The 15,185-nt window shown below is 36.6% G+C and overlaps 1 protein-coding gene across 2 annotated transcripts in view; it reads left to right on the top strand.

The window, feature by feature from the left end:
* LOC149544838 (uncharacterized) overlaps nucleotides 1-15,185 on the top strand; it is a 189,179-nt gene that overhangs the window by 66,305 nt on the left and 107,689 nt on the right. Inside the window, exons 2-3 of one of the 2 annotated variants that reach the window (XM_089795411.1) lie at nucleotides 11,228-11,274; nucleotides 11,963-12,236. In XM_089795411.1, the coding sequence (XP_089651537.1) occupies nucleotides 12,019-12,236 (218 nt within the window). In that variant the 5' untranslated portion in view covers nucleotides 11,228-11,274; nucleotides 11,963-12,018. The remainder of the gene's footprint in view (nucleotides 1-11,227; nucleotides 11,275-11,962; nucleotides 12,237-15,185) is intronic. The other variant, XM_089795410.1, reaches the window with a different exon arrangement.

The following is a 15,185-nucleotide window of genomic DNA, read 5'->3' as shown; positions in this document are numbered from 1 at the left end:
GCTCCTCCTTAGGCTTTGAAGCCTCTGCCTCTGCCTCGGGCTCTGCATCACTATGATCATCCTCATGTCCAGAACTGTCAGAATCTGAACCCTCGTAATAAGCCCACATAACCATGTTGGCCTTCCCCTTCGGCCTCATAGGACAATCATGATCTTTATCATAAGGACCTTTGCAGAAAAAACATAGTTTTTTCTTGCGCAAGTCATTTAGGGTCTCCGTATCCAAAGGTGCAGTAGACTTACCTTGGGAATCACCTTTCTTGCCCTTGTTCTTGTCGAATTTCTTGTTGTCCCTAAAAGAGGAAGTACTCTTGGAGGTGAATCTACTGGATGTCGGGGGATCAAATGCCTTGATCCAACCCCTTAGAGATTCTGACAACCCCTCTGTGAATAATATAACCAATCTCCTCTTAGAAACATCTTGCACCATCATTGATAATCTCTGAAACTCACTGATGTAGACCTCCAAACTCCCTGTCTGTCTCAGCTGTGCAAGATCACAGAAGAAGACCTCTGGGTCTTTTTTATCAAAGCTCTCCCCCAGTCTATCCACAAAATCCTGATAGGATGTCACCTGATTATGTTGCAATGTAACCATACCATGTGACCACCAATTGTGTGCTGCGCCTTCCAAATGCAAGGTGGCATACCCGATGACATCAATCTCCGACATAGGCCTCAATGCAAGGAATGTGTCTTAACTTATGGATCCAAGCTTGTGCTGTCATCTGCCCGCTACCACTAAAGGATGGTAATTTGAGCTTGCTAGCAGCTCGGTGCAACTCACTATCCTGGCCTCCTCTAGGTCTCCTATTCTGCTAGCTATTCCTCATGTGCTCTCTCCTTTGACTCAGGTAATGATCAAAATTCAGCAATTCACGGACATGTGGAGGCAATGCTTGCCATTCTGCATCTGCAGCTCTAAGGTCATCCTGAAAATCCTCCGACATATCATTGCCCACGGCCTCCTGGGCCTCCTCTCTAAGGAAAGTAGGACGTGTAGGCCTATCTGCAGTCCATGATCTATGTCTAGGTGTACCTCGTGAACCTGCCACACTCCTGTTATCCTGCTTTGGTGTCCCCCTATCCTGTTCCTGATTATGTCTGTTCTGTGGGTTCATGCGCTCAACCATGGTGGTGAGTGCTTGTAAAGCCTGAGCCATCCGCTCTTGTCTTGTAACCATTGCTTTGAAAAATTCCCTTGTTTCTTGATCCTCATTCCTATTGTCTCTGGGTGGGCTACGCTCTTGTCTGTCACCCATGGTGTCTGGCTGCCTATCAAAATTGTGTTCCCTGTCAAACAAGGTTTGCCTGCGAGTGTAAAATTTGTGAAAGCCAACCTCAGGTGGTTGCATGTGGTTGCTAAACCCTCAGGATGGTAGGATTTGGCTTTGATACCATTGTAATGACCCTGCTCAAATCTAATTGAAAACTTTTGATTGAAGGCTCAAGAAATTTTGTGAAACACTTTGCATACAAGGGTCATACGACTGATATAACTTTTCAGTTTGATAAAATGACTCTTTTCTTCAATTTGCATCAATAAGAATGCTTGCAAGAAGACTCCAAATTATCTAAATAATGACCTAACATGCATGTGCAACTAATTTTGGCAATATTCAATGCATATAAATGTTCTAAGCATGAGAAATGAACACCTACAGCCAACTGGCATTTTTACAAACAGTTGGTATGCAAACTAACTAGCTGATAATAAATGATATTGAATTGGTCAAAACCATATGCCATTCATCTATCAACAATTTGCAACAATGCCATACATATTTCAGCCAATAATATGATCATCAAACCCTAGGTTGGTAAAATAGATAGACTAAAAATTACAATACTCTTTCACTTGCAAAATCTTAGTCTTCCTTTGATACCAATAATGCCAAATGGCAAACAAAGACAAGTACAATGTAAAATAGTAAAGTGCTGAAGCAAAAATGCATCTATCTTTATCTCCTTGACGATAGAAATCTGATGCAAAAATACCCAAAATGATATGCCGAGTAATGAGGAAGATATGAACAAAAATGTGGTTCCAAAGTCCTATCCTTTAATTTTGAAAATTGGATCAGACTTGTAGCAAAAATGAACCAGCAGCTATAAATCTTTCCTTCACCACAATTAAGCCTTCTAAAGATGTCCTACAATCAATCCAGGACTGAAAATGAATAGTCCTCAGAAAATGCCCTCCTATAATTTTGGGTCTGCTGAAAAAAAACCTCCTAAAATTTTAGATCTGCTAAAAATAGCTTCCTATAATTTCGGACCTGCTAAAACGACCTCCTATAATTTCGGCCTTGCTTAAAACGACCTCCTATAATTTCGGCCCTGCTTAAAACAACCTCCTATAATTTCGGCCCTACTGAAAATGCCTCCTGAAATGCTAAAATGGTGAAAATAGCCTTAGGCCCAATGATGCCCTAGCTGAAGTGACTGTAGTATGACCTCCAAATGTGCAACCCTTCAAATGATATTTCACCTCCTCAGTTATGCAAAATTCTTAGGAGACTCCGTTCGTAAAGAAGAAATGATAATCTGCAGACCACGATGGTGCCACAAATGCTCAAAGAGAAAGGTAGTGTAAACTCAAGTTATCGAATGTCCAAATGAGAGGTCAAGCACTCTATTTATTCACTTCTCTAAGAAACCACTAGAACTTCTAGAAGTATCCATACAATATTCTTATGAAACCTTTATAATGCACTTTTATATAAAAAGTAACTTTATAAAATAAAAAGTGCAACTCAACTCAAAATTATAACATTTGGCCCCGCACCGCACATAATAATAAAAATATAATAAATACCATCTCTTCAAGAGCAAATAAGACCATCTAATCTCCAAATAATCATCAGAATGACTCTCTCACCAAAACCATTTGCCTACGAGAGTCCATGATAGGCAAATCCATTGAAAAATGACATGTCACTAAAGAGGGGACATGACATGCCATGTGAGTGTGATGGTGTTGATACACATGGGATCTCTATATTCTTCACATATACTCAAGATCAAAGACAACAACCGAAAGGAACCCCTATACAATGTTCTGGCTCGCACACATGCTATAGAGCTATCCAAAATGGAGGTGTGATCCCACCTTTTATATTAAGCGACTGATGTAGAGGAGAGTGCCACACGTGTTCGACAAAATGATAGGTTGAATTTTGATACATGAATTGCGCAAAATGGGCTTTGTAGTCTTCATTGCCAAATTACTATTCAGACCCACATCTTCAAATTTTGATCCCTAATCTCCATAGGAGATATTTAATGAAGAAAATGAGTAGTGCGACATCCAACATTGATTCATTTTGATGATACTATGGAAATGATTATAACATGAGTAGTTGTATCAAAGTAGTGGTCTGTGTGTGATATGTTCTACGAAATACCAAGCCATCTCCAATGCTTCACTGATTGCACTCATAAGCACAAATCACTACCACACCCCAAATCAAGATTTGTTTCGAACATTGCATCCTTCAATAGCGATCGAGCTCTGTTATGCTCTAACATTTGAAGTTCCCCACTCACGAACATTGAAAATATATTGGTTCATAACAACAAAGAAGTATGTTAAAAGGGGGGCAGTTTTGCAAATTTATAACACGAACCCGATAGGTATCATGGAAAGATTTTCATTAAGTATTTGGGGTTCAGTTGAAAACAGCTATGACAGAATCTTGATTGGTCTATATATAAACAAACTTCAAGACTCATAAGGTTCATATTCTTCGAAGATGTTATATAAGCAATTGGTACCAACATGAAGTTCCTAGTTGCACCCATCTAACAGATGTCAGGACAAAATAAGTGCATATTGCATTTGCAATGAGAGTAACTATCATAAGGACATCCTAGTGAATATGGGATGTGAAATGTCCACAAAGAAAACATGGAGCGGCTAGAAGTTGTCAAATTAGAAGAATCGGGTCACATGTGTTGGGCATCGGTGATGTGAATTAGTCGATGGCAGGTGAGCATCAACTTTAATGAACTCTCAATGGTTCACCACAAAGCGTAATTATGCCCATCTTGTCGGCATGGGTCAAGAAGTTAATCCCTCACACTTGCCATGATCTTCAAAGCAGATCACTCGATTTTAGAAAATCATGGGAAGTTTTGGCACTGTCGACCTGATCTACCTGATCATATCACTTTTGAGGAACAAAGAGTTGAATCCAATGGAGCATAAGTATGAAATGTTTGACGATTTATCAAATGCTATTGAAAATGTTTGTAATCCGCTAATGTGCTTAGGATATCCTAAGAATGATCCATCGAGCTGGGAATTTGCTCAACTACACGAAAAGGATGCTTCTGGTTTGATCTTGTCACTAGCAAGCAATTTAGTGGAGCTGAAGGTGAATATGAATGATGGGGTTTTCCATGTGTATTGTTAGAAGAGCAGAGTCAGTACCCAATCCCATGGTATTATAAAGTAATGAAGTCATAAGGCAAGCGTTGGAAACAAATATAGCTCGGTCACACTCTAGTATATAGAATATATGCAGATTGAATGTGAAGGGAGGAACTGATAGAAAAACCAGTTCTACGTAATTGGATGCAAATTCACTCTTTATTAACAATAGGTCATAAAGAATGCAATTGGAATCCTAAGTGTCACTCAGCTCCATGTGGTGATCTCAACCGAAGTTGCTTTTGATGTGGAGCTACATGGCATGGTTGATATTTCTACATGTAATAGTGGGCTCATTCCTAGCCATTCAAAATTGTCACAAAATTGAAGAGCACATGGGGGGTGAATCAGTATAGTAATAAATTCACCAATTTAAAACTTTTATCCAAGTAATTAACTTCAAATGCTAAAATGAACAATTATGCACATGAACACATTAACACAGTGATTTACGTGGAAACCCAATGCGGGAGAAAACCATGGCAAATAATAGCTTTTATATAACTTAGAATCCCTTTACAATATGTTTTTAGGCTCCAACCTCGATTTTACGAGCCCCAACCCGCTGGAAGCTACAACTCCCACAATTTGCAGGCTTCAACCCACTGGAAGCACCTACTCCCACTTCTGATGTTGAATCTGAAACTCCACCTTTGTCTTTGTTGCTTTTACAACTGATGATGGAACTATGTAATTTCTTTTGCCTTTGAAGTCAGCCAATCCTCCTTCAATTGATATATAATTTTGGACACCTCACTCTTCTTTACTAACTCTGATTAAATATATATATATCAGATTAGGAATATCTGAATATATTTATTTCTGCTCCTCTCTGCCAAGCTTCTCAAGCTGCTGACTTATTTTTGAAAAATAAAAATAATCTTTATTTATATCTTCACTTGTCTGAAGTTGTGACTTTTCAAAATGAGAAGTCATGTCTCTTTGAAGATAAATAATACTTTATTAATAACAACTTTCTATTTAAATTATTTTCTTTAATGATAATTGCAACTCCATTTTTAACTTCAGCTTCTTGAAGTTTTTAATCACAATTGTATTATAGGAAAACAATTGAACAATATTTTTGATTGCTAGCTATAGTTTATTTATTGCCGCTGAAGCATATCGTTGGCTTGTAAAAATGGCATCTAAATCCTTATTGAAGATTTATGGCATCATCCCATTATTTTCATCTTAGTGCACATCCAAACTTCATAGCGTATTAAGGGTTTGATTGTCATGTTTGATGCTTTCACATATATTATGCTCCTTCGCTGAACATATGGTTTCGTGGCATGTTTGATCTGCTGGCACAATTCATCAAAAATCAACATTACACAAAATACCATTTATTATATTTCTTCTCCATATTCTGCCACTAATCTATCTGGCCTTCCTTTATGACCTGGCTGTAGGTGTTTATCCATTGTCAGAAATCATACACGTTCAATTTCACCATTCGCTGATACTTGATCTTCCAAACTTGAAGATGCTGCTGCATATGTGGTAGTCTGTTTAAATGATGATTGGGCACAATTATTTCTTTGATGATTTTCTTGACCAATTTATCAGGCTTTTTCTTCATGTCGTGGGTATATAACTCTGACTTACATTGTTTGACCTTTGACATCATACTTCATGGAGTTCTAGGTAGATATGTTTACTTTGTTCAAACCTTCATTCCACATCATATTCTGATCTTTTACGGCTGCTTGGTCATCGTGGTTTGTCTTCAATATTCAGATGTCACCTTGTGGCTGTTAAAGTTTCCATTGGTTATATTGATTTGTAATTTGTATAGTCATCAGTCCAAACCTCTCCCTCTTTTTATCTGAACAAACTGTATATTTGTGTCTGCTGTAATGACAATAAATATTCAGAATGGTCTATTAATCATTCTGATATCACAGTGTACCAGCGGGTAGCACTGTTCATGCTCTACCAAACATTCTTTTGGTGTTTCCCTCTTTTGCACAGGTTTGACTTCAATTTCTTTTCATATATTCATATTGTTTGTCGGATTACTTCCTTGTTCGTGACTTAGTAATTGCGGATGTATACTGAGACTGAATTGTTGATGAATGAGTTATGACATTAATGTTTTATCTTGAATATGATTAAGTCCATTAGTTATGATAATGCTAATGGTCCTCATATATTCTTTTGCATTGATCTTGATAATTTCTTCAATATACTGATATAGATTACTATTTGCCTTGAAGACACCTCATATTAATGATGTCGTGACATCAATGACAATATTCCATCAAAAATGTTGTGTGGCTTTCTAATGGGGAAACATTATTCTTATAGGCCTCCAGTTTTAATGTTTGAAAAGTGGTAAAGCACAAAGAAATAAAACCACCTGGGAATTTGAATGATATAAAATGGGGATTAGCAATATTATCCAAGAATTAGTTACAGAAACAAAAGGGGAGCAAAGAGATATTATTTATTGGAAAGAGTTTATGAAAAATGGGGTTTTTTTCCCTTTTTTTTCAGCAGTCATGAGGCCATAGGGGAGGGAATTTCTGAGTATTGATTATAATGGAGATAAGAGGGAATTAGTGTGTTTTGCTTTTTTTTCTGGGTAGTTTGACAAGATTACAGGGACAAAATGATCTTGTGGTTGTTCTTATTATGTGCTTGAAATAAAGGGAGATTTATATATATCAGATCCTGAGGTCTGAATACTTTTTTCTCTAGTTGAAATTGATCAGGGGGTCATTTCTTTCATATTTTGAATGCTGTTCTGTATCGTCATGCCAAGTAAATGAATCTGTCGGTTTGTGTACTCATGTTCTGCAGATTGAGATATTCAATTCCCTTCGATTTCTCTGCCATTGGGAGGATTTTGAGAGTGTTCTAATGGCCATTTATTGGGTTTTTCCTTAATTACTCATGTCTGAAACACTTTCATTTCATATCGATAAGTGAATGTCAATAGCCTTTGTGTCTTTAGGTTAAAAACATAATCTGCATTAAATTCATTGAATATATTTAAGGAGAGAGTTGTACCTCACAATTTAGAGGAAAGCTATCAATCCCATGGTAGTCTTTCCAACTGTTAGTTGAGTTTGTTCTTCATTTCAGGCATTATAAGTCATTCTTGAGCATTCTTTTGAAGAACAAATCTATTTACTAACACATTGTAGCATAAACAAGGCATACATTAAAGAGGATCAAAACAAGTTGTTTATAAAGTTTAAAGTTTACCTTGGAGAAACCCATTGGAGGATTAAAACGCTCCAACAAGAATCAGCTATGAAAGCCAGTTTGACAAGATTGCTTCCTTGACAAGAGAACACGATCCTAGTTTCCTATCACTTGCTACTAGTGCATTCCATGACTAAGCGTGCATAGTAATCCCAATAATCCATGGCAATGAACAACAAACACAATCTCTAAGACCACAAAAGTTTTACTATCAGAAAATCCTCCAATATGTGCTAAGCTCTGCTTTTGCAACCTTAATAAATCTCTTGTTTTTCCAACTATTTTCACCTGTTTCCAAAAACCCCTCAATGGGTTTATTTATAGCAGAGGGAGGGTAACTGAACTGACCAAGGTGGAGAGTAACAGTTCTCAGGCAAAAGAGATAGAAAGAAGAGCTATTTAAATTCTTTAGTGGCTCTTCATACATGTTAGTTGTCCCGTGTAGGACAATTTTGATGGTGGCCAAACCCATTACATGTTACCTGTTATGCCAGAGATGAGTTCAACGACAATCTAATTTGTAAGAGAAACCTGGCTGCAGTGAAACCTGTTATCTTTTATAGTTGGTACTGCAACTTGCAGAGGTCATAATTTTGCATAAGTACTTGATTGAGTTGTTCTATTTCTGAAATTGAATAAATTTTGAGGAGTCCAAATATTTAAAAATATCACACTTAAGATTACTCCCTATGATGTTTTAAACCTTGCACCAAAACTACATTTCCATCCTCTGAGCGGTCAGATTATATTTGAATGCTTGTCTGATAATTTTTGGATCAATTTCAACTTTGTGATGCGGCAACCTCCTCGCTGGGATATTCCTATGGGGGAGTATCCTAGCATTGCTGGTGGAGAGATTCTTAGCATGACTATGTTTGTCATTGATGTCAACATACTGAGAAGATTGGCAGAGTAGTAGACAAAGATAGAGACCGTATGGATAGAGGATTGAATATAAGATCAAGCAAAGTTGAAGACATGTTCTACATAGTGTCCTGATGGCGTGGCTAAGAGCGCATGCAGAAAGTCGAAGATTGGTAGCAGTTATTCAAGATTTATAGAAGACAATTTACAGAGTTCTTGAGAAGTAGTTTTTGGTCATCAGTTTATATCTCCTAACAGGGATAGAATCTCGTTGAGTGCAATTAGATAGAGGTAGAAGACATCCTCATGATGACGTCAGTGAGTGCGTGAGGTCCAAGGTCACATGTGTGAAAGATTTGCAAGGACTGTGATCCGAAAATATTTCATGAAAAGATGTATTGTAGTGTGTATTGTTTTATCATAATGATGTCTTATTGTAATTGTAATTGGGAAAGGCCTCAAGCCTGACTCAATAAATTATTTTGAGGACTTGGTATAAAGGAAAGTTAGTTTCCTTGTGATGATGTGTGTAAGAGTGAATGAGATGCTTTTGAAATAGAAAGATGCTATTGTAAGTAAGAGGTACATGTGAGTAAGCGATTGAAGGTATTATTATGATGCGAGTTTGCGGATTTGGTATTGAGATTTGAGAAGTATATGGTGCAACAAAGTTATAGTGAATGAGCATAGTGAGTATATTTGGCAATGAGTACTAGTGGATAGTTGATCAATTACTATTATTCTAAAAGGAATAATATAGAGGCCAGTTGGACAGTGAGTTAGGTGGTCTTGCCCTTGAAGCTGTTTAGATAGTGGGTCCTTCTACCTTCTACAACTCCTAATTGGGTTGGCACAACTCCTAATAGTGTTGGAATCTCCTCACAAGGATTCAAAGTCTCCTAACAGGAATTGATATGTACAGAATGTATATCATTGCCTCCTAACAGAGTCCATCCTCTTACAAGGAACTTGAAAGGAATAATACGGAGGCCAATTGGACAATGAGTCAGGTGGTCTTGCCCTTGAAGCTATTTGGACAGTGGGTCCTTTTGCCTTCTACAACTCCTAATTGGGTTGGCACAACTCGTAATAGAGTTGGAATCTCTTCATAGGGATTCAAAGTCTCCTAACAGGGACTGATATGTATTGAATGCATTTCATTGGCTCTTAACGGAGTCCATCCTCTTACAAGGAACTTATATAATAGTACATCATTTTGTGGGTATCATCCCCACTAGGGTTTTCACTTTGATCAGGGGTTTCCCTAGTTAACATATTTGGTGGTATTGTGTATGTGTATCTTCTTATAATTGTTGGTTATGTTGATCACATGTTTGAGAATTAATAAAGTTAATAAAAGTTGTATTGATCAGATAATCGATTCGCCCCCCCCTCTCAATTATCTTGGTGGACTTTACTTTCTAACACCCTTGCCACAATATCTTTCTGGCTCGATTGAAGTGCACAGGGATCAAGGTTTAGGTGAAAGTCTATTTAGTTTTCTCTGTAACAAACAACAAAGTATACTGCCAAACTTAAACAGGAAGCCTCTCTACAACTGGACTCGTGGCTATACAATGAAATCATGTTACTCAAGAAAAAGGTTGGATTCATTTAGAAAGAGTTGGACCATGAATGTGTTATGAGAGCCCATCTGGAGAAACTCGTCGGCAACATACCTGATAAACTTAAGGATTATGAGCTGGAACTCCGTCAACTTATTAAGGAAAGCGGTTAGAGAATGGAGCAGGTCACTTCCAGTTTGTGCGTCGCTGTGGCGAGTCTAGGCAAGAAAAGCAATGAGGAGATCATGTCCCCAGACATTGCTGTGGCGAGGAGTCTAGGAGGGCCTAGCAAGAGAACGAGGCAAAGTATGAGAAAAAAGATTACTGATGCTCTTGAGGTTCTTATTTCTACCACGATTGATATTATCCAAGCTACTGCTAAAGTTGGTAAGGAGGTGGAGAAGAGCATCAAGGAACTGGTGTAGGCGTTGGTGTGTTGGTTGCGGATTTGGGTGTTTTTGCTGGTTTTGTTTTTATTTTTTCTAGCTTTTTGTTTAAAACATTTAGGTTCCAACTCTTTGTAAAACTTGGGGGTGTTTGGTAAAACTTGCGGTTTCAAATCCTTGTAAAACCTGGTTTTTTGTGTTTTTGCTTTACTCTAGGTTTCAGGTCCTTGTAAAACTTGGTTGGTTCTTAATGCTTCTCTTTTGCTTTTGTTAAAGGGTTTTGGGTCCCTTCAAAACCTGTTTTTACCTTAATCTAAAACAAAGTATTTATGTTTTTGTCAGGATTGTAATATTTTGATATAGAGATGCTAAGTTTGTGGTATTTGTTTTTTAAAAGTACATTGCCAAACATTTCATGCTGGATAACAAACTTAAAACAAATATATTCTCAACTATTTCACACTAGGCCCAAGTTATAGTTTAATCACATTGATGGATTCGATAAAGTTTACATTCCAAAGAATTGTGCCTTTTGTTTAGTATTTGGATGTACTTCAGTTTTATACTTTTTTCTATTAAATAGCTAGAAGCTTACAGCAACCATCTCCAATTTTTGAAGAAAATAAAAATTATGGTTTTCACTTGTCATAGGAAACATATTAAAAATCACTTATTCTGAAGAAAATGAAGACAATTCATCTATAAACTAATATTTGCATTGATCATCATATCTTGACTTTGGGTGTTTTTGATGAATTTAGATTGTTTCATCCAAACTGTCAAATATCATCAGCTGCTTTTATGGAAGGTAAGTTCTGCCAACAAAGTTGTAATGGGAAAGAGTTTGACTTCATCAATTTACATCAAATTGGTAATCTATATGCCATTTTCTTTGTAATTCTTGTAAGATGCTTATCTAGAAGAATAAGATTGGTGATCCTAACACGATATATGGCAATGCTACTCTTCCTGTGCTGGCAATCATCTTATTCTTTTTAAAAATACTTGTAGCTCTCTACATTTGGTTTTAAGATGTTGGTAAGGCTTAATAATTAATTCAAATACATACAGGGTGTTTTTTTTGATTTCTAACGGAAACCAATTTTTTTGTTAAAGTATGTAAGTGATTATTGCAATATAATGTGTGAAGAAGATATTAATATCTTCTCATTTTAGAATGAGTTATGCTTGATAGCCTTAAGTTTTGTTGATTGCAAATGCTGTTAGAATATCTCAATGAATGATATGTTCCAGGCTGAGGTTAACTTGATTTATAATTTTGTGGAACCCACTCAAATGGAGTTATTAGAATAGTTCTTTTTGTTCCTTTCCAATCTTTTTTAACTTGAGCATTTTTCAAGGATTTATATTCTGCCCCATTTCATAATTTTAGAGCGATTTACATGCTCATTATATATCAAAGTAAAATTTTAATAAGTCTGTCTTTCTTCAAGAGGATCTAGTTTATCAGTAATTGATACTATTACTTGGCACAGGAATGAATAGACAGGTTATCTGACTGATCTGACTGTAACTGGAAACTTCTGATACAATGGAGGACTGCAGAAAGTCTCAAGAGTTTGAGAATATTGGATTTTCCATGAATATCAATGATGGGTTACCTCTACTTGCAGAAAGCATCAAGAAGTGTGCTGCAGGAATGAGTTGCTGGGATATGACAGACTTAACTTTAGGACTTTATAAATTGTATCAACATCATTTACAAGAATGCGTTATTGATACCATTCCTGGTTCACAAGTTCAAGACATGTAAGTATTTTTTGTAAATAGATATCTGGATTTTCAGGTTGATCCAACAAATTTTCAAGCTCAATGGTTATTTGATTACTAGCTTTATGATGATGTTCTTCAAGACAATTGCTCTCTATTATGCATGTTGTGAATTCGTAACAAAGTTTAATTTTCAGCTTAAAGATTCAGCAATGAATGTTTATGGTACTTAAATGTATTGTCTTATAGAATTAGAAGGGTGGAATTTTGCTTAGGCATAGGATTATGTAGAGGTGAGGACTAAGGTGCTAAGAAGTATGAACTGTGTTATAGGTAGGAACTGACATTATAGAATTTATGTGTATCATTCACTTGTTAATCAGTTGTTCTATCAGCAACCCTTCTAAGCAGGTATAATGGCTGGCGGGGTCCTTAAATGACTATTTTTGTTCAAATTTCTCATAACGTATAAGCACGCTCAAGAAATTCTTTGTTAGGAGCTAAGTAACTTTATCATGCTCATAGGAGCATGAATTACATTGAAAGATTGGAAGGTTCAGCCAATGAAGCATATATTGTTAACTAGGGCCTGTTGCAAGGTTTTCACACCATCACCCCATTGCAAATGGGGACCCCATCTTTTTGCTCATAGTTGTTAGGATTTGGCAGTAATGTTGGCATTTCAAAGCTTTAAAAGATTGAGGGGTGACTCAAAAATCAAGTTGTCAAGTTACGATTTTATAGTGGGAATGTTAAAAGTGAAATCCTTTTGGGTCAAGTTATAGTGGGTTGGACCTTAAATCCTAAGTGTATTTAAATTTTGGCTTGTCAAATAGTCCAAAATATATTATAAAGGCATATTTCATTCATAAGGACCTTAAAATCCTTATAGAAATTGATTTTCCATACGTGAAATCATCAAAATCCTAAGGAAAATCAAAATTTCTTGATAAAATACACAAAAAGTTAGTGAAACATGAGTACTCACACCCCACCAAAATCTCAAAGTACCCGTTCCTGAGACGTCCCCACACTGGGTACTTGTGTACCCAAGTACCCCCACCTCCACCATTCTATAACCACATTGTTGCTGGGATGGATACTTGAATTTCTATTTGAATTTTGATTTTTGAATGTTACTATTGGGTTTGTACTATGTTACTATATTATATGTTCAATGGTTCTGGTTAGTGTTGCGATTTTGCTATGTTCAAGTATTTCAGTTTCATATGTCAAACTGAAACATCATTTCATAACTAGCAGTTCAAGTTCTACATGTATAGCATACAACACCCCCTGCCCCCTCGACCCCTTGCCACCATCCCCCCTTCGTCCCAAAATTGAGGTCCTTTGTCCCCCTTGTCCTAGAAATGCGTCCCGACATCCCGATGCACCCAGTACCAGCATTATGTTGCAAAATCTTGAATTATTATGAATTTTTCCGCTTCATGTGTTCAAAATTCGGACATAGCATGAATTTCCGCACTTATTTTGATCAAAATCTGGAGGTAGCATGAATTTCCCACTTAAATTGACCAAAAGTCCAGACAAAGCATGAATTTCCCTACTTAAATTGACCAAAATCCTGACATAGCATGAAATTCCCCATTTTAAATGGCATTTTCTTGAAAATTTTCAAGTGTTGGAAATATCTAGACGGGTCATTTTTTCACACCTGGAATCCAAAGATATAAGGTGTCAATCAAGAGTCCAAATGCAGGCAAGTTTCCCTTCTGGTTTTATACCTGTCAAATTTTGGTATAAAAGTGTGGATTATCCCTATGGAAAGCGTGGATTGCCCCATGAATGTATGGATTTGTCCAAACACATGTCATTTTCCCCTTCGAGATGATTAAGGATGTGATTTTTCTTTGAGCATGGGATTTTACTTATCCCTACATGGGGCGTACATGGGTCAAAATGTAATAACCTTCAGCTGGTTATAACTTCAATAAACACCAATTATTTTTTAATTGAACAGTTGTTTGACATGTTGTCAAAGAGTTTGCAAACAAACTTTGATATCACTGTTAAAGCCCAACTGACTCACATCAACAACCCAGCTTGAAGTATTGCGAATGCTTGTAATTTTCAGCTTCTTATGTTTCCCTTTTATGCTAAACTTAGTAATATTGAACTGTGGAAAGCATACATCTTTTAACATGATAAGTTGCTACTGATATATGTTCACCTTAGCAATGCATTTGCAATAATGGAGCTGACACAAAACTGATAAGTTCAATGTCATGAATCTTATTGCATTAAAAGATTGCAAACTGTTACTCTTAATGTAATTGAGAATTACAATAAGGAAAGGAAAGTTGGTAATTATGCAGCAGATTTGCTTGAAGGAGAAGGCTCCCAATTTGCAGAAGTAAATGCTAAAAATAATGTGCAGAAACAGGTCCTTGAATTCTCAATGCAAACCCCTTAAAACTTGATCACTGGTTCACTAAATCTGTTCACAGCCCTTGCAACTCAACAACCGCAGCCTAAGAACTCTTCTCAGCTACAGCCGAAACAGTATGAAAAGATATCCCACAAAAAACCTTCTTTCAATCACAGATTTTCAAGACAATCTTCAGCCAATGAATCACTTCCAATTTGTTCAACAATCAATGAAAACAAATTCCTCCTTAGACACAGTGAGAATAGTAGGAGAAGATAGCAAATAGTTTTACCTCAGCAACTATTTGCAATACAATCCAAAATAAAATCTCAGATTTGAATCTACAATACTTTAGCTGTAGATCCAATGGAACAACTCAGAATTCAAACCCATATATTTCAGCAAGGGCACAAAATTCAGAACTTAGAAAAAGCCACAAAGGCATCAAAAGAAAAGAAAATATCCAAGCATGCTTTTCTCAACAAATGGGCTTGTATTTATGACCTCCAGATTTCCTTTCATTGCTAAAGTGTAACTTCACTCAAGAAGGTTTACCACACAACAATAATTAGAAGCTTCTATGAGATTCTCTCACTTGG

The sequence above is a fragment of the Cupressus sempervirens genome, chromosome 8 (assembly GCF_028749045.1).
Source record: "Cupressus sempervirens isolate cs-2001-9-10 chromosome 8, ASM2874904v1, whole genome shotgun sequence".
NCBI lineage: Eukaryota > Viridiplantae > Streptophyta > Pinopsida > Cupressales > Cupressaceae > Cupressus > Cupressus sempervirens.
The sequence above is the reverse complement of the archived record's forward strand: the minus strand, read 5'-3'. Positions and strand labels throughout refer to the sequence as shown.